Source organism: Equus caballus, chromosome 8 (genome assembly GCF_041296265.1).
Source record: "Equus caballus isolate H_3958 breed thoroughbred chromosome 8, TB-T2T, whole genome shotgun sequence".
Taxonomy (NCBI): Eukaryota; Metazoa; Chordata; class Mammalia; order Perissodactyla; family Equidae; genus Equus; species Equus caballus.
Window position 1 is genome coordinate 74,175,822 of NC_091691.1, and position 26,450 is coordinate 74,202,271.

Below are 26,450 nucleotides of genomic sequence, written 5' to 3' on the forward strand. Positions count from 1 at the left end.
TCCATGCGCACTTGAGCAGAATGTATGTTCTGCTGTTTTTGGATGCAGTGTTGCATATATATTTATTTAGCCCATCTGGTCTAGTGTTTCATTTAACTCCACTATTTCCTTGTTAACTTTCTGTCTGGATGATCTATCCATTGATGTAAGTGGGGTATTAAGATCCCCTACTATTATTGTGTTTTTGTTAATATCTCCTTTTAGGTTTGTTAATAGTTGCTTTATGCACTTTGGTGCCCCTGTGATGAGTGCATATATATTTATGTGTTATGTCTTCTTGGTGGAGTGTCCCTTTTATCATTATATACTGCCCCTCTTTGTCTCTCATTGCCTGTTTTGTCTTGAAGTCTACTTTGTCTCATATAAGTATGGCAACACCTGCTTTCTTTTGTTTGCCATTAGCTTGGAGTATCATTTTCAATCCCTTCACTCTGAGCCTGTTTGTCTTCAGAGCTCAGATTCGTTTCCTGGAGACATCATATTGTTAGGTCTTGCTTTTTGATCCATCCAGTCAATCTGTGTCTTTTGATTGGAGAATTCAATCCATTTACATTTAGAGTGATTATTGATATATGATGGCTTAATGCTGCTATCTTATCACTCATTTTCTGGTGGTTCTGTATTTCCCTTGTTTCTCATCTTGTGTATTTTGGACTTCAAATTCAGTTTGGTAGTCCTCTATGATGGTTCTCTCAGTTTTCTCTTTATCATTTGTGTCTCTGTTCTGATCATCGGTTTAGTGGTTACCATATCTGTATAAAAAATCTTGTAGATGAGATAGTCCATTTTCTGTTAGCCTCTTATTTTCTCAGTCTAAGCTGATTCCATTCCTTTCCTTTTCCCCTTCTAAGTTATTGTTGTCACAACTTATTCCATCTTGTGTTGTGAGTTTCTGGTTTAAATGACAAGATTATAGTTACTTTTGATTTCTTCCTTCCCTCTATCTGTAATGTTATAATTAAGTATTTGCTAACTGTTCTGATAGAGAGCTGCAATTTCATGGTTTTGTCTGCCTATTTGTCTCCTTGCTCAAGGCTTTGTATGCCCTTTCTTTTTTGTTAGGTTTCAGGGCTTCTTAATCATTTCTTGTGCAGGGGTCTTGTGGTGATGAAATACCTCATCTTTTGTTTGTCTGGCAAAGTTTTTATTTCTCCATCATATCTCTAGGATATTTTCACTGGATAGAGTATTGTTGTCTGAAAGATTTTGTCCTTCAGAATTTTGAGTATCTCACTCCACTCTCTGCTAGCCTGTTAAGGTTTGTGGTGAAAATTCTGCTGAAAGCTTGATGTGGGTACCCTTGTAAGTTATTTTCTTCTGCCTTGCTGTTCTTAATATTTTTTCTTTGTCATTGATTTTTGACAGTTTTACTACTATATACCGTAGCAAAGGTCTTTTTACATTGATATAATTGGGAGTTATATTAGCTTCTTTTACCTGTATTTCCAGCTCCTCCCCCAGGTTTGGGAAGTTCTCTACTTTTATTTCTTTGAACAAACTTTCTGCTCCTTTCTTCCTCCCTTCTCCCTCTGGAATACCTATAATCTTTAAGTTGCATTTCTTCATTGAGTCAGATATTTTTTGGAGAATTTCTTCATTTCTTTTTAATCTTAGTTCTCTCTCCTCCATCTGAAGCATTTCTGTTTGTCTTCCAGATTGCTAATTCTGTCCTCCATAATATCAGCTCTGTTATCCAAGGACTCTAGATTTTTTTTTATCTCATTCACTATTTTTCATCTCCAACATTTCTGCTTGGTTTTTCTTTATAGTTTCAATTTGTTTTGTGAATAATTCCCTCTGTTCATTGTTTGTTCCTGATTTCATTAAACTATGCTGATTTTCTTGTAACTTGTTGAGTTTCTTTATGATAGCTATTTTGAATTGTCATTTAGATTGTAAATTTCTGTGCCTTCAGGATTGATTGGCTGGGTGCTTGCCATTTTCCTTCTGGTCTGGAATATTAATATATTTCTTCATATTATTTGATGGGGTAGATTTGTGCCTTCACATAGTAAGAGTACCTGGTCACAGATTCCACCTGCCACCACTGGCGGGGGAGGGGAGCAGGGAGTCAGGAGCTGTGTATACTGAGTCTGCCACCATCCCTAGTCTGTGCCTGCCCTTTGGAATCCATGCTGACACAGCCCATCTGTGATTGCCTTCTCACAGCTGCTGCTTTACTAATGTATGCTCAGGCACTCTGGCGGGTGTCTCTTGCTTTGGCCGACCAGCCAAGCTGGTGTGCCAGGCAGGGGGAGGGGCACTTTCTTTTGTGTGCGCAGTCCTGGCAGTGTTCTTCCTCTGACATCACTATCTGCCCTCTTGGGGTGCTGGCTTGATGAAGACACTCCTGCAATAGCTTAGCCTCCTCTGTGTGGAGCTTTCACACAGGCTGTGAGGGAACTTTGAGAGTGAAGGCATTCCTTCAGAAAGCCGCCCGTCCCTGCTCATTTCTCAGAGCTGCACATGATCCTGCACCCTAGATCACTGGTTGGGAAGGGAGATGAGGTCCCCTTACCTCTTGCCACTTCCTCCCAGGGGGGCCAGCACCTCCACCTTCAGATGTATGTCTGCGTGGATCTCTCAGATGTCTTTTGTGTTGTGTGAATGTCCTCTGTTGGTTTATGAATGTCCTTTTTGTCGTACCTTAGGGAGAAAGTCTGAGGGAAGAGCACACTTGGCCATGATGTTGACGTCCACATATTTTTTTTTAAAATCAAAGTTTACTTTTAACTTTATCTTTTAAAATAAGTAATACATTCACAGTTCAAAGTTCAAAAGATACAAAAAGATGCACATTAACAAAACTGCTTCCTCACTTCTTCCAGCCACCCAGCCTTATCTTTACATGTCTACCATGTAAACGGAGTGCTTCACTCCCTCATTAGTTCTCTCTGCTTTTTGCTAGAGGTAGGTGAATTTTCAGATAGACTTGAAGGACAAAAATGACAATTTCACAACATCCGTGATGATAGGAGCACTAGTGAAGCGGTATTTGTTTAATGACAGACACCAAACCAGATTCAAGAAGCTCTGAGAACACCACGCAGGATAAATACTAAAAAAAACTACACTTAGGCATATCATATTCAAACTGCCAAAAATCAAAGACAAAGAGGAAATCTTGAAAGAAGCCAAAGGAAAAAGAAAATCTCACCTAGAGAAGCCAGGATAAGAATTACATTGGACTTCTGTTCAGAAACCATGTAAGCAATGAATAGAGTGAAATATATAAAGTGTTGGGGAATAAAACCCCCACTGACCTAGAATTCTCTATCTAGGAAAATTATCCTTCAAAAGAGAAGGAGAAATAAGGTCTTCCTCAGACAAAGAAAAATAAATGGAATTAGTTGACACTAGACCTGCCTTGCAAAAAATGTTAAAAGAAATTCTTCAGAAAGAAGGAAAATTGTATAGGTCAGGACCTCAGATCTGCATAAAGAAAGGAAGAACATTAGAGAAGGAATAAATGAAGGTAACATAAAATCTTTTGTTTTTCTTATTCTTATTGAATAGTATGTTCAAACTATAACAGCAACAAAATATTCAGTGATTATAGCTTACGGATAAGTTAAATGAATAACAGCAATACCATAAGGGGTGGAGGGAGGAATTGGGAATATTCTGTTATAAAATTCTTACATTGCCCATGCCGTGGTGTGTTATTTCAAAGAGGACATGGATTAGTTTATACATGTATATTGCAAACTCAAGGGCAATCACTAAAAAAAAGTTTAAAAAACCCAAAAGTATAATAGATATGCTAAGAAGAAAACAATGGAATCATATAAAATGCTCAATTAAAGCTACAGTAGACAGAAAAAGAGTAAAGGAAAAAACAAAGAACATGGCCAACAAATAGAAAACAGAAAAAAAGTATGGAATATATTAACCCACCTATATCAATAATCAATTTGAATGTCAATGGTGTAAATACACCAAGTAAAGACAGATGCTGTCAGAGTGGATCAAAAACAAAACCAAACCATATGTTGTCTATAAGAAACCCACTTAAACATAAAGACACGGATAATGAAAAGTAAAGGAATGGAGAAAGATGTACCAGATGCTAACACTAATCAAAGAAAGCTGGAATAGCTATATTAATTTCAGACAAAGCAGACTTCAGAGAAAGGAAAATTATCAGGGATAAAGAGGAGCATTACACGAATTAAAAGGGTCAATTCTTCAAGAAGACATAGCAATCCTTAATGTGTTATGTACCTAACAGCCTGTCAATATATTTGAGGCAAACCTGATAGAATTTCAAGAAGAAAGAGACACATCCACTATATGGCTGGAGATTTCAACACCTCTCTATTAGTAATGGACAGATCCAGCAGGTACAAAATCAGTAAGGACATAGTGAAACTGTACAGCACCATCAATCAACTGGATCTAATTGACATCTATAGGATACTTCCTCCAACAACGCCAGACACATTCTTCTGAAGCTCACATAGAATATTTATCCAGACAGACCACATTCTGGGCCATAAAACACACCTTAACAAGTTTAAAAGAACAAAAAACATATAAGGTATGTTCTCAGACCACAACAGAATTAAACTACAAATCAGTAACAAAAAGATAGCAGAAAACCCCAAAATACTGGGAGATTAAACAACACACTTCTAAATAACACGAGTCAAAATACGTTCCAAAGAAATTTTAAAATATTTTTAATGAAATGAAAATGAGAATATCCCTTATCAAAATATGTGGGATGTAGCGAAAGCAAAGCTTAGAGGAAAATTTATACCACTCAAAGCATATATTAGAAAAGAAGAGTATCTAAAATCAATAATCTAAGCTTTCAACTTTGGTAAACTAGAAAAGGAAGAGCAAATTAAATACAAAGTAGAAGAAAAGAAAAGAAAAATTAGAGAAGAAATCAATGAAATTAACAAGATATCAGTAGAGAAAACCAATGAAACAAAAAAAAAAAATCAGTAAAATTGATAAATCTTGGGGGCCAGCCCCATGGCTGTGTGGTTAAGTTCACGTGCTCCACTTTGGCAGCCCAGGATTTCGCCAGTGCAGATCCTGGGCATGGACCTAGCACTGCTCATCAGGCTATGCTGAGCCAGTGTCCCACATAGCACAACTAGAAGGAGCTGCAACTAGAATATACAACTAGGTACTGGAGAGCTTTGGGGAGAAGAAGAAAGGAAAGAAAATAAAAGAAGATTGGCAACAGATGTTAGCTCAGGTGCCAATTTTTTTTTAAAAAAAAAGGAAACTAAAAGAAAATTGATAAACCTATAGCCAGGCTAATTAAGAAAAAAAGAGAAGATGAACAACTAATATCAGAAATGAAAGAGGGGTCATCACTACTGATCCCATGAATATTAGCTGGATATTAAAGGAGCACTATGAACAACTCCATGCCGACAAATTTGGTAACCTACATGAAATGGACCAACTCTTTGAAAGACATAAACTACCACAATTCACACAAGAAGAAATAGATCATCTGAATAGGCCTATATCTACAAAAATTGAGTCAATAATTATTAACCTTCCCAAACAGAAAGCACCAGGCCCAGATGGCAGAAATTATACTAATTCTCTACAAACACTTACCCAAAACAGAAGCAGGTGGGATATTTCCTAACTTATTCTATGAGGTCAGTATTACCCTAATACCAAAACCAGATAAAGACATTACAAGAAAACTATAGACCAATATCTCTCATGAACATAGATGCAAAAATCCTTAACAAAGTATCAGCAAATCAAATCCAACAACGTATAAAAAGAATTACACACCACAACCAAGTGAGATTTATTGAGGTATCCACAGCTAGTTCAACATTGAAAAATCAATGAAAGTAATCCATCACATTAATAGGCTAAAGAAGAAAAATCACATCAATAGATACAGAAAAAGCATTTGACTGACTCCAACACCCATTCATGGGAAAATCACTCAGCAAACAGGGAATAGAGAGGAACTTCCTCAAACTGATAAAGAACATTTACTAAAAAAATACAGCTAACATCACACTTAGTGGTGAGTAACTTGAAGCTTTCCACTAAGATCAGGAATAAGGCAAGGATGTCACCTCTCACCATTCTCATTCAGTATTGTACTAGAAGTCCCAGCTAATGCAATAAGACCATAAGCGTATACAGATTGGGAAGGAAGAAATAAAACTGTCTTTGTTTGCAGGTGACAAGATTGTACAGAAAATCCCAAAGAATGGAGAAAAAAACCTCCTGGAATTAATAAGTGATTATAGGAAGGTTGCAGGATACAAGGTTAATATACAAAAGTCAATTGCTTTCTTATATGCCAGCAAGGAACAAAGGGAATTTGAAAGAAAAAAAAACACAATACCATTTACAGTAGCATCAAAAGAAAAAATTAAATATTTAGGTATAAATCTAACAAATTATATACAAGACCCATAAGAGGAAAATTACAAAACCCTGATGAACAAAATCAAAGAAGATAAATGGATAGATATTCCATGTTCATGGATAGGAATACTTTATATTCCTAAGATGTCTGTTCTTTCCAACTTGATCTCTAGACTCAACATAATCACAATCAAAATCTCAGCAAGTAATTTTTTGGATAGTGACAAACTCATTCTAAAGTTTACACAGAGAGGCAAGGGACCCAGAATAGCCAACACGATAGTGAAGGAGAAGAACAAAGACTTCAAGACCTAATATAAACCCACAGTAATCAAGACAATGTGGTATTGGCAAGAGCAAAATAGGTCAAAGGAACAGAACAGGGAGCCCAGATACAGACCCACATGAATAAAGTCAACTGATCTTTGTCAAAGGAGCAAAAGCAATTCAATGGAGAAAAGATAATCTTTTCAACAAACAGTGCCAGAACTAGACATACACGTGAAAAAAAAAAAAAAGAATCTAGACACAGCCTTAAACCCTTCACAAAAATTAACAGAAAATGGATTACAGACCTAAATGTAAAATGCAAAAGTATAAATCTCCTAGAATATAGGAGAAAATCTAAATGATGCTGGGTGAGGCAATTAATTTTTAGATACAACACCAAAAGCATGATCCATGAAAGAAAAAATTGCTAAGTTAGACTTCATTAAAATTAAAAACTGCTCTGCAAATGAGACTGTCAAGAGAATGAGAAGACAAGCCATAGACTGGGAGAAAATATTTACAATATACATATCTGATAAAGGACTGGATTCCAAAATATAGAAACTCTTAAAACTCAATAATAAGAAAATGAACCGAATTAAAAATGAGCAAAATATCTGAACAGACATCTCACCAAAGATACACAGATGGCAAATAAGAATATGATACTCAACATTGTTCATCATCAGGGAATTGCAAATTAAAACAATGAGACACTGCTATACACCTATTAGAATAGATAAAATCCAAAACACTGACAATATCAAATGCTGACAAAGATGTGGAGCAACAGGACTTGAATTCACTGCTGGTGGAAATGCAAAATGACACAGACTCTTGAAGGCAGTTTAGCAACTTCTTACAAAACTAAATATACTCTTACCATAGTATAGAGGAACCTTAAATGCATATTATTACATGAAAGAAGCCAATCTGAAAAGACTACATACAATATGATCCCAACTACATGACATTTTGGAAAAGACAAAACTATGGAGACAGTGAAAAGATCAGGTTGCGATGGGTTGAGGGGTGGTGGAGGGAGGGATGAAGTGGAACACAGAGGACTTTTAGAGCAGTAAAAATATTCTGTATGATACTATCATGATGGATACATATCATTATAGATTTGTCCAAACCTGTAGAATGTACTACACCAAGAGTGAACACTAACATAAACTATGGACTTTGCATGATTATACTGTGTCAATGTAGGAAATGAACCTACATGTATGTCAATTATAACAAATGTACCACTTTGGTGGGGGATGTTGATAATGGGGAAGGTTATGCAAGTGTAGGGGCAGGGGGTATATGGGAAATCCCTGTACCTTCCCCTTAATTTTCCTATGAACCTAAAACTGCTCTAAAAAAATTAAGTCTAAAAAAAATTGAGCAAAGGATCTGAACAGACACTTCTCCAAAGATACACAAATAACCAATTAGCACATGAAAAGATGGTTGACATCACTAATCATTAATCTAAATCAAAAACATAATCAGATAACATTTCAAACAGACTATGATGGCTACAATTAAAAGAAAGATAAATAATAAAAAAAAACCAACATTGGTGAGGATGTGAAGAAATTGGAGCCCTGATACATTGTTGGTGGGAATTTAAAATGGTACAGCCACTTTGGAAAACAGTCTGGTAATTTCTCAAAGTGTTAAACATGCAGTTATCTTACGGCCCTGCATTTCCACTCCTAAGTATATACCCAAGAGAAATGAAATTATGTCTCTATATGAATACTTGTACACGAATGCTCATAGCAGTATTACAGTAGCCAAAAGGTGAAAACAACCCAAATGTTTATCAACTGGTGGATGGACGAGTATCATATATCTATATAGTGGAATATTATTTGGCCATAAAAAGGAATAAAGTACTGACATATGCCACAACGTGGATGAACCTTAAAAACAGGCTAACGGAAAGAAGCCAGTGACAAAAGACAACGCATCATATGATTTAAGTTTATATGAAATGCCTAGAATAGGCAAATATACAGACAGAAAGTAAACTAGTTGTTGCCTAGTGGTGGGGAGTGTGATAGATGGGGGAAATGCAGGTGACTGCTAATGGATATGGAGTTTTATGCATAAATTCAATCAAATATGATGTTTCTGAAATTAAAGTTTTTTAATAGCTACTTAATTTTTACATCAGGAGCTTTCAATTCCACTGACCACTCTCTTCTTGAAATACTTATTCTTTTGGCCTCTGTGATACCATTCCTGCTTTCCCTTCTATCTCAGCTATTCCTTCTCAATCTCCTTGTATTCCTTTTCTAGCTCTCTCCTTTTCTCACTCATTGATTTCTCCAGACAAGCCCTTCCATTTTCATGGTTTCAGTACTGCCCCTGTGTTGTAGGATAAGCCTGGAGCTGGTCTGATGGCTTGTGGGCATGACTTCCAGAGACATCAGGTTAACGTTCCATTTCCAAAGTACTGAGCCCAGTAATGACTCAGGTCAAGTTGTTTGCCTTGAGAGACTGAGGATCAGAAGTTAGAATGTTTACGCCTACAACTGTATTGTATAATTCAGTGTGGTGTATCTGACTCAGATGGAGTGGTCCTCACTATACAGAGTACATTACATGCAGAATTTCCAGTCTTACATATACAGTAGGCTGGGACTACAAGGGGTCACTTAGGTTTTCAGGTTTAATACAACGCTTGTTCACACATTATCATCCCCACTGTGTAATGCCCTACCAATGCCCCATTCTAAGCCCTTGCCCAGAAAGACTCGTGTCTAGGTCAGTGTGCTGACTTCCTCCCCACTCTCCAGCACCTTTCATTTCTACCACCTGCCCCAAACATGCACCTCCTCTTGTTTTCCTCTCTTGGTGAATGCCTTCTGCTCAGGTATTAAATGATTTCCACAGTCAGCGTAAGTCAAATACAGTTACCCACCATTTCTTTGTTCACAAGTATTTATTGAGCACCTACTATGCACCACACACCATGTCAGGCTCTGGGATGCAAGTGAAGTAAGATCACCCCTGCCCTCGTGGAGCTTACAATCTAGTAGAGGAGACAGACAATACATAGTGAACCAATACATAAAATAAACACAGGTTGTAATAAGTGCCATATAGGATATAAACTGGGCGATGTGATCAGGATAGTTAGGAAACACTACTTTTTAGATAGAATGATCAGAGAAGGCCTCTCTGAGAAAGCAGTTAAAAGCTGAGATTGAAGCCTGGCTCCCCACTTACAAACTGCATGACCTTAAGCAAGTCACTTACCCTCTCAGAATCTGCTTCCTCATTTGTAAAATGGAAATACTCATACCAAACTCAACAAATGCTCATTACTGTTAATGATCATGAAAACTCTTCAATGCCTCTCACTGCTTTACAGGGCCCTTCATGATCTCTTATATAGTTCTCTTACTATTCCTTAGCAAATTTCCAGCTATTCTGAACATTTTCAGTCCTCACTTTGACAAACTTCCAATCAACACTCATGTTCCTACTTTTATGTTACTTCCATGAAATCTGTTAGTTGCCTCATCTGTGTTCCTGTCGCACCCTGTACTTCACCTTTTACCACTGCATTGTAATCTCCCTCTTTTACTCATTTGTATATTCTCCTGGAGTACAACTTTGGTGGAGGTATATAGCAATCTATCTTGTGTTCCGAGTGCCTGATAAAATGCCTGGCATGTAATAGGATCTCAAATATTTGACGACTGAGACTGTAAGCCAAAAGCAGCAGTAGAGAGGTGAAAGACGTGGAGGAAAGAGGAAAAGTGTGGTGGAGGAACGTCTTGAAGATGACAGGAGGAAACAGGAGTCAAAGGCCCACCTCAGCCTCTGAGACTGGAATTAAGGAGGAAGGATGAAGGTGGGCATAGGTGGAGAGAAATCACGCTGATGTACTCAATCTTCTGATTGAATTAGGAAGCAAGATTACCTGCTGAGAAGGGTGTGATTTGAAAAGGAGTGGGAATATTTGTAATAATTGATGAGAATAGGCCAAAGAACCACATGATATTAGGTCAAGAGGGTGACAGGTGACTTGGAGGACATGTTTAAGGCTGTGATAATGAAGGAGCAGTGTTAAGTGGGACAGGCAGTATAGAGAAAACAGAAGCGGTGAGACAGTGGTAGGGAGTTTCAGTGGAAGAAAATGTTGGTGAGGTAACCAAAAATCGCACAGGCTAGACTGTTAGATGGGTCATCCATGAGAATGTTGAAGATGTTGAGAACAGCTACAGAATTAGAGATGGTAAGGAACGCTGTGAGTCACAAAGTGAAGCCTTCGCAAATCAAAGGGGGTGATCAACAGGTTACTTGATAAGAGCAGAGGCAGCTGACAGTAATACCCTCCTGTCAGGAGAAATTATTTAGAAATTACAATAGAGAGAAAGGGCACTACCACCTCTTGAGATATGTGGAATGTGGACACAGCTCACTGGTGGGAGCTGAGGGTATGGCAGGACTTCAGGTAACAGCCAAATTTGTTATGGCAAGGCAGTGAAGAGAAAAATCAAAAGAAAAGGTTGAGGGGTAGTGGAGCATGGTTTTGGGAGGAGAGACGGAGGGTGGGCAACTGGGAGTGGCTAAACTATACAGAAAGGAGACAAGTGAAGGTTAAAATGGAGAACAAGGGAATTTTGCATTTCTTGAAAGACAGCAGAAAAACAAGGATGAGCTTCATGGACACTTCCTTTCTGCTTAACATCAAACTCTTTACTGTCTTCACTAAATGACTAACCTCTATCCTAACTGCCTCCTGTCTCTGTAAACAGCACCATTATATCCTGGTTACCCAGGCTTGAGAAATGGACTCAGCCCTTACTCCTATATCCATTCAAACACTGAATCTTCAGTCTTCCTTTGAAATGGCTCCAATATTCACTCCTTCCTTATTCCTGTGGCCATGAGCTGAAATCAGTTCTCATCATTTTATGTCGAGATTCCCATATCAGTCTCCTCTTTAGTTTAAACTTCTGTTAAGTCAGAGAGCTTTTCAGGTAGGTCTGTTTTCAGACTCTCAAGTCCACTGTGAAACTTATCTGTTTCTTCATTTGTAAAACTGGGACAATACCACTTTCCTTTGACAGGCTGTCATAACGAATGAGACATTTTTGTAAAGTTCTTAGCACAATGACTGTTAATAGGGAAGAATTCTTGATTTTTGAAAACTTGATTATAAGCCCTTTGAAGTCTGGGACCAGATCTTTTATAATACTCCATCCCACATTCACTTACAAAACATACTGAGTATCTCTGGAGTAGTTTGATGAAGGCCAAAATGAGGCATATTCTATTTTATAGCACAGCAACATTCTTCTTCACTTGAAATAGTTAAGCTTAGACAACACAAAATAAAGGAAGCTTTAAAAGCCATTCAGAAATAAAAAGCAGTCTGGGAAATAATGACTGTGGTATGCCAATCAAGAAAATAGCACCTTGAACATCTGAAGACAGCAGTCTGTGTTTCTTTCCCCACAGCTGCCCTTAGAACACCAAGATCTGATTGGAAAGAGAAGAATACCAACAGAAACAGGCAAAGCTTGGCCCTGCTTTTGTTGTTTTAGCCTTACCACTTTTCCAGTTTGGGTTGGACTGCCTTTGGCTCACGAGATCCCACTGGCTTTGGGGAGCTCAGAAAGGCCAAAATGGAGCCTACAGGAAGAGGAAAAAAAAGAGAGCTGGCTACTAAGGGCTAGCCCTAGGCACAAATGGTTTAAAAAAAAAAAGGGGTCAAGATTTTCTAACTAAAAATGGAAAATGTAGTCTGACGATGGGCTACTTCACAGTGCAAGTAAAACTATATGAAAAATCATTTAGCTATCCATATGTAGAAGTTTCTGGAACATGTCAGGTAGATATTTGAAAGTGAGACAGCCCAGGAAAATCTCTGCCAATTATCTCCAAACCAGCCCAGCTCACCAGGGTCAGCAGGGCAGAGGGTCTTTAGTGCAGATGCCTGCATAGAAATAAATGGTGCATATTCTATGAAAATATGGTCAGACCGTTGTTCTTATACCAAATTGTTGGATTATAAATTAGTAAAACCACTTGGACAAGTGGTATGAATCAAGAACTACAAAAGTGTTCATACCCTTGACCCAAAAATTCCACCTCTAGGAATTTATCCTAAGGAAACAATTTATGCACAAAGACATTCACTGTAACAATATGAGATGCAATCTAAAATGTCCAATGCGGAAAGATGACACAGCACATCCATAAAAATGGAACATAATGTAATTAATAAAGGCTGACATAGTTTGTAATGACATGGAATAATGCCTATAAATTGAGGGAAAAAACTCAAGATACAAATTATACTGAAAATGAATGAAACTGTGTAAAAACTCGCACAAGTAGCAGAGACTGGCAAGAAATATGCAAAAATATTAAAGTGGTTTTTTTCCCTGTGTGATAGAATTAGAGGCAATTATTTTTCTTTATACTTTTCTGTATTATCTAAATTTTCCACAATGAGCATGTTTTACTGACATAAACAAAAAACATTATTGAATCAGGCAAGCATCAAAGAAGAATGGGCATTTTTACATAGCTTTATTTGTTTCTACTAGGAATTGGAGTGTCGTTCCTAATAACAAAAAAAGGTGGCTTATAAACCAGTCATTTACTTGACAGGTGGATCAGACTCTTAAAAAGGCAGAGAAATTCTTAAATTCTTTTCCACAAGTTTCACCATATTCATGTAGAATTGTAGCAGAAAAGATGGTGACTCAGGTTGAATCATCAATCATTGATCTAAATCACAACTCCAAGCTGCCACACCACATGGATCCAGGGCCAGAAAATACAATGTGAGACCCAAGTTTAAATGGCATACCATTCTACATTTTCCAAGACAAAAAAATTAGGAAAATAAAAGTGCTTACTAAAAGAAAAAAAGAAACAGTGAAGTGCCTTTTTTTTTTATATACCACTTGGGGGCTGGAGAGAAATGAAAGGTATACCTGAGAATTAAACTAATGCTTTGTAAAAACTGACTTTACTTAAAAAGACAAAATGTAACTCATGAATACTTTATTGGCAGAAGAAAAACAGACAACTTGGTTACTAAATGACAAGTGTCCAGGACTGGTCCGAACCCAGAATGTCTGAAAGGTCTCAATCTCAAAGTCAGCACAGTCTCTGTTGAACACCACTTCACCTAAAATCCAACATTTTACCTTTCTTCAAATTTCTTAAGATTCTAACCTAGGGAAACTTGTTTTATACCAAAAGTTACGGATCAACTTATTTAGACTATCTGTCACCTAACCATGGTATTTTCATTCTAGCTTTCCTGAAACACATTATCAGATAAATGCTCCATAACCTAAATTTACCTCTACTGTTTCATTTGGAGTTTATAATTATCCTATGATAGATGCCAAATATTTATACCTTCTGGGCAGAAATGGAAATAAAATCCTAAAGTGGCTCACCTAAGGGCCAGAACGTTAGTGAATGTAAGCAGACTGTAGGGGTAAAGCTATATTCAGCACCAATTACATTGTTGAGTTACCAAAGCAAGAAAAGCCCTCAATATTTCCATATGAATAAAGATGAAAATCTGGGTTGGCTAAGCGTTTATAAGAGACTAGTAACTGCAGTTCCTTTCCTTAAACAAGATATTCCATATAATCACCCGTTCGCTGACATCTAAATAACAGTTAAGATGACCTCCTCCTGAAACTGCATTATACCTGATTAAGTAGAAATATGGGCTAGTAAAATAAACTGCTAAAAAGTGAGGATCTTGGTAAAAATATTTAGTGACCGTACTAAAAAAAGGATAATGGCTTAATACTCATGCTGTTATCCTAAGGTCAAAGCCATAAAGAAAAGTACTCACTTTCAAAGATACATATACAACATAAGCCCCAATTTTAAGATTATAAACTGAAAAATGTCGTTTTTAAAATGTTAGTAACCTCTATGAGATAAATTAAAAACTTACATGTAATTTCAGTGTAAAGCACCAAAAATGAACACTAAAACGGTTCACACAGAATAGTGAAAAGGAAACAAAGCACAACTATAAAAGCACAGACATACTAGTTACAAAAACCAAGTAAGTAAACTAATTTCTATTAATATTTTCATTTACCTTATAAAACTCTGTTGGTTAAACTGGGGGGGGGGGGAGTCTCTGAGAATCTAAAGGGTAACAAAATGATAAATATACACCATTTCTTTATTAACAAATTATACCACACAAATCAGGTTACTTTTTCTATCTAATTACAGAGTTAACTGAAATTGCATCTGTATTTAGAGCAGCAACATAAAATTTTACTAGGAAGAAATTCTTTATCTCCTGGACCAAAGGTCTGTAACATGAACTGGAAATCTAATGACTAAAAAGGTAAAACTATGGTCTAACTACTGTGAGAAGATTCAGGTTGGTTTTCCACGTTTTAATAATCAGCAGCTCTCCAAAAGGGATAAATGCGTCAAGGGGATGATGTAGAAAATCACAAAGTTAAATTGACACAAAGGGAGCACAGAGGCCATGAAAACTTGAGAAGGCATAAAAAACTTAAGCAGTGACGAGTCAGCCCCCTGGAGGTGCAGCAACCCTGAAGCAAGGAGTCCCGATTCTAACTGAAATTGGTAGAGTCTTCATGCGGGCACTTCAGTTTGAGAAATCAGTCATTTAGAAAAAAGGTTTTGTTTTTAAAGTAGACACGGCTTAGGGAGAGACAGCTAGACATTAAGGAAGTATTAACTTCTTGAGAACTCAAAAATTATTTAGGAAGCCAAATGAAGCAAAGGAAAATACAAAATTTGGGCGAAAATGTTTCTCTAAGGGTAAAACTCAGTTTCCTGAGGGATTTAAAATCAAGGAACAGAGTGGTTTTCAAAATGGGCTTCAGGCCCATCCTCCTCAACCTTTCCTTACTTAAATGCAAACATTTTCTATTTCTGTTTTGTCTTTCGTGGGTTCAGGAAAGACTTCCTTTTAAAAAAAGAAAAAGAAATGTGATGCTGTCTCCACCCCTTGCTATTGTTTGTTTTTTCTTTAAGTTTGAAGATCATTACTGTGAGGCAGAAATTGAGAAATATGATCAGAGATCTAAAATGTATTTTGTCAATGTTACTAAAATCTGAAAAGTTTCAACTAAGACTTGTATATTATTCTTTAAAATAAATGAGCAAAAGAAGTTCTTAGGAAGAAACTAAACTTTGTTATTCCCACCTCCCCTAAATCTGTTCTTCCATTGCCTCCATCTCTCAATATTTTGGACAGTGCAAACAAAATTCTAAGGAACATCTCAGTCACACCTTACTCCAAAAACATTTCATTCAACGGCTGCATAGAACTTCTTTTATGAGAAGGCAAGCCCCAAATTTACAGAAATCTCTAGAATGAGAATGTACAATTACCAAATATAATACACATTATGTCAGGGCAGAAACTGCATAGTGTTCTTCAACGTCATCACTAATAAAGAGCAGCCAAATCCCAGAACTTCACTCTGCATTCATTAGCAAACAACGTCAAAGTGTAAATGACAACCAGGGAAAAATGCTTAACACAAAGGCCATTTTCTTTGATGGAATCAAGAAGAAAAGTGGAACCCAAGCTTTGGCCACATATCAAGATTTCATTACTTCAACAAAACAGAACAAATCTCCGTGGAAAGGACCCATTCAACAAACATACTTCTTTCCATATATTTTTCCTTCACATCAGGTTAAAACAGAAGTTGCTATCATTTTAGAATCACTGATTACATCTTTTTTTAATTAGAAAAAAGTTTACTTGAATATTAAAGTTTACTTGAATATTTACATAACTTTATTGCTGTTTATTACAACAAAAAAATTTTAACTTGTAGAATCCATCCAGTAACATATGAACTTGAAATCCACCTCTTAAGAAGATACAGTTATGGGTGAAAGTATCTGACGTTCAGAGTACAGCATGAATAAGAAAAATCCTTGCATGTCATTTGGTTCTTGCTGTAGTCATCTGTGTTCATCTCTCAGAAAGCAAAAGAATCCATTTGACGTTTCAATAAATATCAAAGTAATTGTTACCAAAAAAATAGTTTCCACGGACCAGAGATCCAAGAAAGAGCAGTTTTGATGATTCCTAGAATCGAGTAAGTCCTCCTTTAGTCCAATGAGATGATGTCAGGAATGTTACTTCCACTGCTGGTTATGACCCCTGTCTCACTCCTGCTGCTGGAGGAACTAACATGAGTACTGCTTTCATGGGGGCTGGTGGTGGTGACAGACGTACTGCTTGCTGTTAAGGGTGAGGTGAGACTATCCAAAAACATAGGAGGACAGTACTGCTTGAAACAAACAATGATGCCGATGAGGAACTGGCTACATGATTTTAAATAGAGACTAGAAATTGTCAGATATGCACAAGTGACAGCCACATATTTAAATTCCAGTGGGATTTAAAGATTTCTCAAAATTCACATCTTTAGATGGAAGGTGGCATGAATTTAGCTATTTTACATTATTTAGTGAATGCAGCATATCCTTCATTCTCTCAAAACTTGTAGAATTTGTGTGTTGACCAAATACACAGGTACAAGTACAAAAATGTCAATAATAACTGAAGTTATTTAATAGTAAATATTGGCCCCACAATTATGACTCATAATCTCAAAAAGAATTTGCTCACTAAATATATTTACACAAAGTTTAAATCACACTATAAAAGGTTAATAAATACTTATTTTTAATAGTATTAAACAAAAATGCTAATGCAAAATTCAGCAATTCTTTCAAAATTTAGTATCAATCAGACTCTTTAGGAATGTTAAAAGACTGATCAGCTGAATAACAGCGTTTGACTCCTTTGTATGTACAGAAATAATCCTTGCATAATTAGAAGGATAGCATTCATTCTAAAATAGAGACTACATGGTAGCTAACTACCACAGGATGTTCAGAACAAAGAATTCTCTCATGTAATCACAAAATTTTGGAATAAATCTTAAAAGAGATCGAATGTAATCTTCCTTGTGATGCTCGCTTGACACCCTACTCCAAGAGTTCATATTTCAAGTTTCCTTACCATCTTGGTTGCTAAGTCCCAAACAAATTCAAACCTAAGTTTAATACTCTAATATTGACTAAGAGTAGAAGAGAGAGACAAGAGCTAAAAGCTTTATTTTATATCACTGTAGAATATTTTCTGTGAGAAACAACTGCACTGACTTTAGTAAAATAAGTGAGGTCCAGTATATAATGCAAGAGATGTCCTAAGTTTGTCTTTAGATTGACTGTATGAAAGAAGATCAGGAAGGATATCCAATCAATAGTATCAATTCTGTATATCAGTCAGCCTATCCTTAGAGACACTACGTTACAGAACAGGAATTTAAAACTGAAGCTGTTTAGACTACATGAGCTTCAAAAAGATCATAAAATGCAAACGACAGCCCCAGGTTTAAGCTGCCGTCAAGGGAAAAGCAACAACTAAAATTCAGGCTGCCTTTTAAAAAAGTAATTTAACGTTTGGGATGGACAACTATCTTGGTTCATCAATTCAATGAACGCCATGCAAAGATCTTCCAGGGACACTGGTTAAGGGGGAGAAGGAATAGTTCTTAAAGAGTTTCTAAGGAGCTCTAAAGATAGTTGAATTGTCAGGTATTAAACTTCTTTAAAATCAAATCAATTTCCAACTTTCCACTAAAATTGGGAAAAGAGTCTGGAAAAAGGCCCAGAAACTTCCATTTTGTTTTTGCTACCTCTCAGGCAGTGTTCACTACTAGTAGTAAAAGTATTCTTGTTCATTTATAAATGGATGCTAGCTACTATAGCCCTGCTATCAAAGACTCTATGCCTTGAGTTCTTATAATACTCAAGTTGCAGCCATTTTACCTCTATGTATGCTTTATGTGTAACTGGCACATATCTGCACAAGGGATTAAGGGGGCAATATGGAGGTAAAGTAGAAGAAATCTAAGGATTCTAAGGAAAACTGAAGGCACAGCCTCACCCTTCTTACTGGCTGATCAAATAACTTGGCCTGACACTAAGCATGCCAAATAGGACTATGAAATCAAAATCCTCTAGGTTCCAAAACTTTTTTTTTGAAAAGGATAGTTCACATGAAAATCAGAATACTTTAAGCCTGAAAAATCCATTTTCTAGAAAAATATATGGATACTTTTGCTATAGAATCTATTGATGTAACAGAGTCAATTCAGGGTGAGAAGAAATTCCTCATTCTGCACATTACCTTGGGCCCAAATTCCCAGTGCTGTTTGTGTGATCGGACAGCGTATTGAAACAGGAGGCTGATACAAGATCTGTGCTTAGCTGATTCTGAGCAGCAAATGAAGCAGTGGTCCATGGTCTTCCTCTATCCCTCCCTACTCTCTACTCTCTTTCTGCTTCACTCTCCCATTACAGTTTTCCCATGCCTCTTTCTCCTCTACTCTGCCTCTTCTATAAGCCTGTCAGTGGAGTCCATGCTCACTGCAAGGTCTTCTTGTTGAGACTCTGGGATACTAGAGTTTCTTATCTCTGACAGAAAAAAAACAGGAATGATTGGTCTATACGCAACTTTAGATTGGGGCACCCCCAAAATGTGCATCTGACTGCCTTTAAAAACAAGGAAGAATCAAGCTAATGATTTAAGTCTGTTTAATCAGCTGCAGCTATTTTCTACGTATAGAACAAGTGTTTTACAAATTATCTTTGTAAAGTTTTAACTGCCAGCCATCTAACACTGCTTTCCCTCATTTTAATCACTCAAATGCTTGTAAAAAATGCCAACTAATTATTAAACTAAATAAAATATAATTAAAAACTCAGGTTTTGAGGCCAAAATATCGTACACTGAAAAACAGCAACTTTAATCCTCCATATAAAATTGTGAAATATTTATATAGTACTTCCTTTCCATCAATTTTAGTAACTGAGAATTGACTGTCCTGATTTTATGCAACTGGTCATTTTTAGATAGTATGACATAACCAATAATCAAATACAAATTAGTTGCTTAAATTCAGGATACATACCTGGGGATCAACTGGAATAAGGGAAAGAAAATCCAAACCTAAAACAAAAATGCTTTGTTAATAGTTGTCTCATATTTTGGAGACAAGAATTATTTCCCAAAATCACTTTGTATTTATCATAAGTCATAAAACATTTGGGGTAAGTCCTTACCATTCTGCCAAAGAGAAGTTCTATATCATAATCAGTCATATTTAATGTGCGTAAAACCCCAACATGAACAGATTCCCTGACAAAACAATTGGAAAAACCACCTCCCACCAACTCAGAGGAAGCAGTCCAAAAATTTCCAGATAAGTAGGACTAGTCCAAACAAACTTTTCCCCTTCATCGCTTAACAGAATGAGAAGCAATAAAAATGATGAGATAATGATCTGGATTCAGACCATTAAAAAAACATACTTAGGCTCTTAAGATACTTCACATTTATTTTTAAGAAATACACTACATTGAGCTTCATCTAAAATATTCTTAAACAAATGTCTATTTCATGGATAGCTCTGTCCCTCTGCTCCCACATCAAGAATACACAGTCCAATGCTCTGCACAAAGCAAGCAGTTGGTAATTGCTGCTAACAAGCTAAATTTTATCAAGGTTTACTGGGTTATAAGCTAATGCAGTTTTCTAAACCAAAGATCTAGGACTCTCTAATTATGCTTTAGAAACAGGAATGTGTAAAACATTGCCCAGTAATACCATCTGAAGGATGAAAGTTCTAACAATTTTCAGGTCTGAAAAGTCTAGCAATAAATTTCAAAGTCTGTTCCCCTAGACCTCTCTGTTTGACTAAATTTCAAAACAATAAAAAAAGTCACACACCAAACAGGCCAATTTCTACTCAATCCTATGAAGTTTTATATGCTGGCATTCAATGTCATCTCAAATATAACAATCATACAGAATGAAGTCTGATACTAGACTGTTACTCAAAACAGAGAATATGAGTGGGGATATTTAAAATATTTAATAACCAGTATGAATAATTTATAACTCAAAAATTTAAAGTATATTCATTCCCTTATAATCTCTAAATAAGGGTATAATAAAAAATGCTTATCAAGTGATACAAGCTGTAGCACCAGTCATTTGAGAGAAATCATTCAATTTCTAAAGCATTTTTTAAAACTGTTGATATTATTTTTCATTTTATATGCCTGTCACTAGCTATATGATACAACAGTTTGAGGTAACACTGGACAAAGGGAATCACAACAAACTCTTTCAAAGACTTCTCCATTAAGCTGATAATCAGTAGATGACATATCTCAGAGTTTCTCTTCACATTAATAGCATTGTTCAGTAAATCCTCTCTCTGCTTCTGATGAAGAGTAATTCAAAATTTGTCTCCTTATAATACTTTTTGAGAGTTTTATATACTCAACATTTCTATTATTGACTAAGTCACAAAAACAGTTTATTAGCTTGTCTTTAATTGGCTTAATTTTATTAACTTTGTTTTACTTGAAATGGTATATTTTTCTTTTTTACTAGCTATGCTTTTTATAGTTTATTTAATATGTTCAATAACTTTAAACATCTGTTGAATCACTCAGTCCATTTGAATAACTGAAACTTTTTAAATAAAGGTAAACAAAGTATTGATATGTCTGTTGGAATATTGTGTATTGAAGCCAAAACACTCAAAAATGCTCATTTTCTAAATATTTAACGATTCCCATCTCATAACTTCAATTTAAATAAACACACAGGCTTGATATAATTTTCAAACTGCTTTTACAGCTCTAGCTCTGGAGGCTGCCCATCAAGGTGCAAAAACTATATTTTCATTATTTCAATTCCCAGCTCTTCAGATGTACTGTAAGTAATTCTCTTTGATTATAATTTCATGTGTCAGGAGATATACAGTCTATTGAGAAGAGATTTAAGAGATTTGCTTGCTCTATATCTTTTGACACCTCATCCAGGGATAACTGAATATGGTGACTTACACAATGCATAAAAAAATACCTAGAAATTTTTCTATATTTTCAGTTAAAACTCTAGTGTCTCCCTAGCATCACACAGATGCTGTCCATACAAAATCCAACAAGATTTTAATGTAAAATATTTCTCACTGAAACCATTTTTTCTCAAACACTAACAGTGAAGTTTGATATAATATTTCAGATGTTATTGCTTCTAATAAAAATCTTTAAACTATTATCAAAGTCTTGCATTATACACTTTAAGTAGACTATTAAAACTCTTATATGAAATAAAGTTTCATGAATAGAGATTAAAATGTTACTGCCTTGTTTTATAAGTTTAGCAAAATGCTGTTTTCTTATTTCACCATAAGTTTCAATTGCAATGATATGTGGTATTGATATATTTTATGCCCTCCTTAGTATTTTGTGGTTGGAAATTCTCAATTATTTTTAAAACTCAGGTAGTGTTAAAAATTCTGCTGATACATTCTAAATGTTTTTGTTTTATTAACACTGATAAAATTGTAGTTTTTAGATTTTAAACGCTTCTTTATGTGAAATTGACTCATTTAGTTTTTTCCTTACTAATAACAACACATTTTCCTTACTTGAGCCATGAACTTTAACAAAACATGATTGTAACACGATTAAATATGTAAATATTTAGCACTTCCAAATTTTAATGACACAACTTTTGAGCACCATTCGCACCTGACAATATGGCACTAGCAATAATAAGGCAGTCATATTTTTTCTTGAAATAATCAAGCTGTTTTCCATTCCATAAATACAAATTATTTTTTTATTTTGTATTCATTGTTGCACAGTATCAGAAGATGTTCCCAGCTGCAGTTCATTATTAATATCATTTCTTCTTTGTTCTCCTGCAGATTCAGAAGATTCATGTTTATGATGTTTAAAAGGAATGTTAAGAAATGTATTAAAACTTTGTCATCTCTCCATTCTTGGTGCTCTATTTAATATTTTATTATAAAGTATTAAACTTATAAATATCAAAACTGTACAGTATGGTTAATTACACAAAAATTATGCACAAAAATAAAACCAAAGTAATTAATAATTACAAAAGAGCACATTAACAATAAAACCAAAGTAAAAACTAAACTATTTGGATGTAGTAACTGCTACATAATTCATAGATGATGATAAACTGCTAATTCTTCTAAAGTACAACAGATCCTATTCTGTTCAGTTTATCAACTGGTAAGAAAGCATTTCAACATTTTAATAACCAGTATCACCATGGTTTATATAGGCTAAATATCAGCCATGGATATCAGTCTTATTTCCTTAATACCAGGTTGAAATGTATTTTACCAAATACACGGTTAACATATTTTTACATTTTTCTCTAATCTGCACATTTTATAAATAGTCTCACTTTATGCCAAATTTATGAAATAATCGAAGTTCTCACAAATTAAAAATTCATCTAGACTCACATAACTTGAAAACAGAGCAAATGATTTGTAAATTATGTCTATGCTATTAATAATGGCCAGGGTCACTTTAACAAACAGAATTTCATTATCTTTTTTTCAGGATTTTTAATTCAAGGTCTTTAGGAAACAAGTCCTTCTGGAATGCTTGTTTAAAACACATACTAAGATGACATGGACACTCTTCAACTTCACTTACAACTAGCCAAAATTAAAGCGAAACATAGCAGTTTGGAATTAAGAATCTCCAAGTTTCCATCTTTGTTATAGACCATGAAACCTCACCTGTACCTTAGCATCAAGCTTTGTACACAATAAATACTTTAAAACTGGTGCTAGATAGGTTAACAAACAATTTTTTAAACTCTAATTGCCAAGGTACGTACAGAGTTAGCATATTATTCTTAGTCTTTTTTTTCCCATTAAGTTTTATTCAAATAATCTGAACAAATTCTAAGTGGCAAATTACACTAGGTCAGATAATACAACTATCAAATGTTTCAACAACACAAATTTTGCCCAACAGAATAAATACTGTGCTTAAAATAAAGAACTCACTAAGAGGGGTAAGAAGAAAAAATAGGTGTAAATTAACTTCATGAATCTAGAAAAGAAAATTAACAACAGAAGGAGAGAATAAAAGGGCCCTTGAGAGAGAAGGAAGTCATGAATATAAGAGACACTGCTTCTAACTTGCTCAAATTTGATTGATAAAAAAATGTCTGCAAAAACAATAGCTATGGAGAGAGGGATACAAGAGTGAGGAGAGAAACAAGTTTACATTGGGGGCTGGCCCAGTGGCATAGCAGTTAAGTTTGCATGCTCTGCTTCGGTGGCCCAGGGTTCACCGGTTCAGATCCTAGGCGCAGACCTATGCACTGCTCATCAAGCTATGCCATGGCAGGTGTCCCACACATAAAATAGAGGAAGATGGGCACAGATGTTAACTCAGGGTCAATCTTCCTCAGGAAAAAGAGGAGGATTGGCAACAGATGTTAGCCCAGAGCTAATCTTCCTCACCAAAGAAAAAAAGTTTACATTGTATAATATGGTCTTGGTTGCATAAATCTTGGTACTAAGGTAATACAAGCAGGCTTGAATTTTTTAAATGTTGAGCTAATATGCATATAAAAGATATCCCTAAATATTAAGCAGTACTCTAGGGAAACAGCTGTCAGATCCTACCTTTACAAGGGAACGAAATCCACAGGTAAAGCTGGTAGGCAATACTGACCCTACAATATACCAGTATATTCTGAAGTTCTGATGGGCTACTAAGAAGAGTATGAAAAACTACTCTCTCTAACCTGTGAAGCTTCTATGATAAGTAAGAAACGGTCTCTGAGTAGAAACTCTCTATGAGGGAGAATAAACTATAAAATTTTCCTACTATCTGACTATATTTCCTATCATCAGGATTCTATAGATTGCTCTCTAGTCAAAATGATAGGAATTGAATGTGATGTATTAAAACAGATACTACCTTTACAGGAAGCCTTCAAATTTTCTTAGCATTTCTATTTGAAATTTTAAAACTATTTTTGCTCTATGGATTCAAATTAAAAATAAATAATAAAACTTGGTAGAAACAAAACAAAACAAAAAACTCTTCACATACCTGGCAAATCTGATGACATGCTTGATATTGGCGTGTGGTGGAATGGTACTGAGTAGTCTGTTAATGAAGGCGGAATAGCAGCAGGATCAACCGAAGTCACACTGGGCACCCTTACAGAAGATGGCTGATACATGAGAACCCTGTTTTAAATAGCATGGGAAATTACAAATAATCTGGCTGTTAGTTCACAGGAGAGAAGGGCGGCACTGCTGGGCATTCTCAGTCGCAAGATTGCTAAGTTTCAACACAACTATATGGCAGCTACTCACTACACAGTACTCCACTCTACTCTCCTCTTTCATAACAGTCTTCATTTTAACATGAACGTATGTTGACTCTCAACTGCAGCTGTGACATAAGAGCAAGTTGGCATTAAAACATAATGTACAGTGCTGAAGTGATACATAAAACTTTCATCCACAAATAGAAATGTACTTTACAAGTGCTTTGAATAATGTATGTGTAACATATATGTGGATATTAGTAATTTTATCTATAAATAAATTTAGAAATAGAGGACTCCTAAGATTTGATTTAAATCAGGACACCTTTATGAGTGAAGCTACTTACTATAACTTAACCAGAATTTCTTCTATTCTAACTTGAATTGTGTTAATTATTAGCAACCTCATCTGGGAATCACCTGAGCAAAGAAAGCCAATCCTAAAGCCAGCCAACCTGAAGATAATCAGCAGCAATCAGAAATCAGAATAACTACTCAAGATTTAAGATATAATATCCAGAAATAACACACCGGCTACCATGAGACGATCTACTCTTCTAATAGGAGTTTATGACTTTGAAATTAGCTGGTCATGCTACTGAACATACAAATTAAACACAGTTAAATACTTTATAATTGGTATTATATATATATACACAATGCATACAATTATAACTTTATAATTTCAAGAAGCAGTATAATAAACATTTTTGAAAAAGTTCAGGCATAAAGATGATTTTGCATTCTTCCTATTTAACCTTCATTTTCTCTTAGCCCAAGGTAAACAGTTAGAACTTCACAAGAAAAACATCTTGAATTTATACAAGAAATAAGCAATGTTATGGACCCTATGGCTGACAGTGGCCATCTTTTGTTTGACATCTTAGCAGGGCCGCAGTGGTCCCAGCTGCTGTCTGAGCTTCACGATGCCACCCAAGGACAAGAAGAAGAACATAAATGCCAGAAAGCTGGCCAAGAAAGATAAAGACCACGCGAAGACATCCTGGGGTAAGGGCAAAAAGAAGTGGTCCAAAGCCAAAGTTTGAGACAAGCTCAATAACCTAGTCTTGTTTGACAAAGCCTCATATGCAAAACTCTGTAAGGAAGTTCCTAACTATAGGTTTATAACCTCAGCTGTTGTCTCTAAGAGACTGAAGATTCCCAGTTCCCTGACAAGGGTAGCCCTTCAGGAGCTCCTTAGTGAAGGACTCATTAAAGTGGTTTCAAAGCACAGAGTTCAGATAATTTACACCAGAAGGGCAGAAATGTCCCAGCTACTAGTAAAGACGCATGAGCAGGTCCCACCAACTGTACGTTTTGAAAAATAAAACTTTATTAAGTTAAAAAAAAGGGGGGCAGGGACATGGAGACATTAAGGTTAGCATCTCAAAGGGCTGACAGTAAACTACTGTAAGCTTAATGAGACAGGCACAGAATTCGGTAGCTGGATGGGACCATTAGAAAGATAAGAAAGTGAAACCGACAGAAACTTAAAGACAGACGATGGTCACAAAGCTAGACTGAGATGACAACTAGGACTTCTAGAGGTACTTTCCCTTGGTTCAAATACTTCCTCTTATTGCTCAGATTATTA

General features: G+C 35.8%; 1 protein-coding gene and 1 long non-coding RNA gene across 42 annotated transcripts in view; one reads left to right on the forward strand and one right to left on the reverse strand.

Annotated features, from left to right (window-relative positions):
- The window catches only part of LOC138915295 (uncharacterized), a 66,832-nt gene extending 41,033 nt beyond the window's left edge, over positions 1 to 25,799 (forward strand). The window contains exon 2 of the long non-coding RNA XR_011421042.1: positions 25,744 to 25,799. This is a non-coding gene — a long non-coding RNA (uncharacterized lncRNA). The remainder of the gene's footprint in view (positions 1 to 25,743) is intronic.
- Positions 13,172 to 26,450, reverse strand: part of PIAS2 (protein inhibitor of activated STAT 2) — a 105,527-nt gene continuing 92,248 nt past the window's right edge. For 9 of the 41 annotated variants that reach the window (XR_011421029.1, XR_011421032.1, XR_011421033.1 and 6 more), the window contains 4 exons: positions 24,634 to 24,773; positions 22,267 to 22,439; positions 19,629 to 19,666; positions 13,172 to 16,931 (listed from right to left, as the gene is read on the reverse strand). Coding sequence is in view for 28 of the 41 variants with exons in the window: in XM_023647745.2 (XP_023503513.1) it covers positions 16,752 to 16,934; positions 19,629 to 19,666; positions 24,634 to 24,773 (361 nt within the window). In the remaining 13 variants the exon portion in view is untranslated. Of the gene's footprint in view, positions 19,132 to 19,628; positions 19,667 to 22,266; positions 22,440 to 24,633; positions 24,774 to 26,450 lie in introns of all 41 variants that reach the window. The other 32 variants (XM_023647745.2, XM_070221009.1, XM_070221012.1 and 29 more) reach the window with 9 other exon arrangements.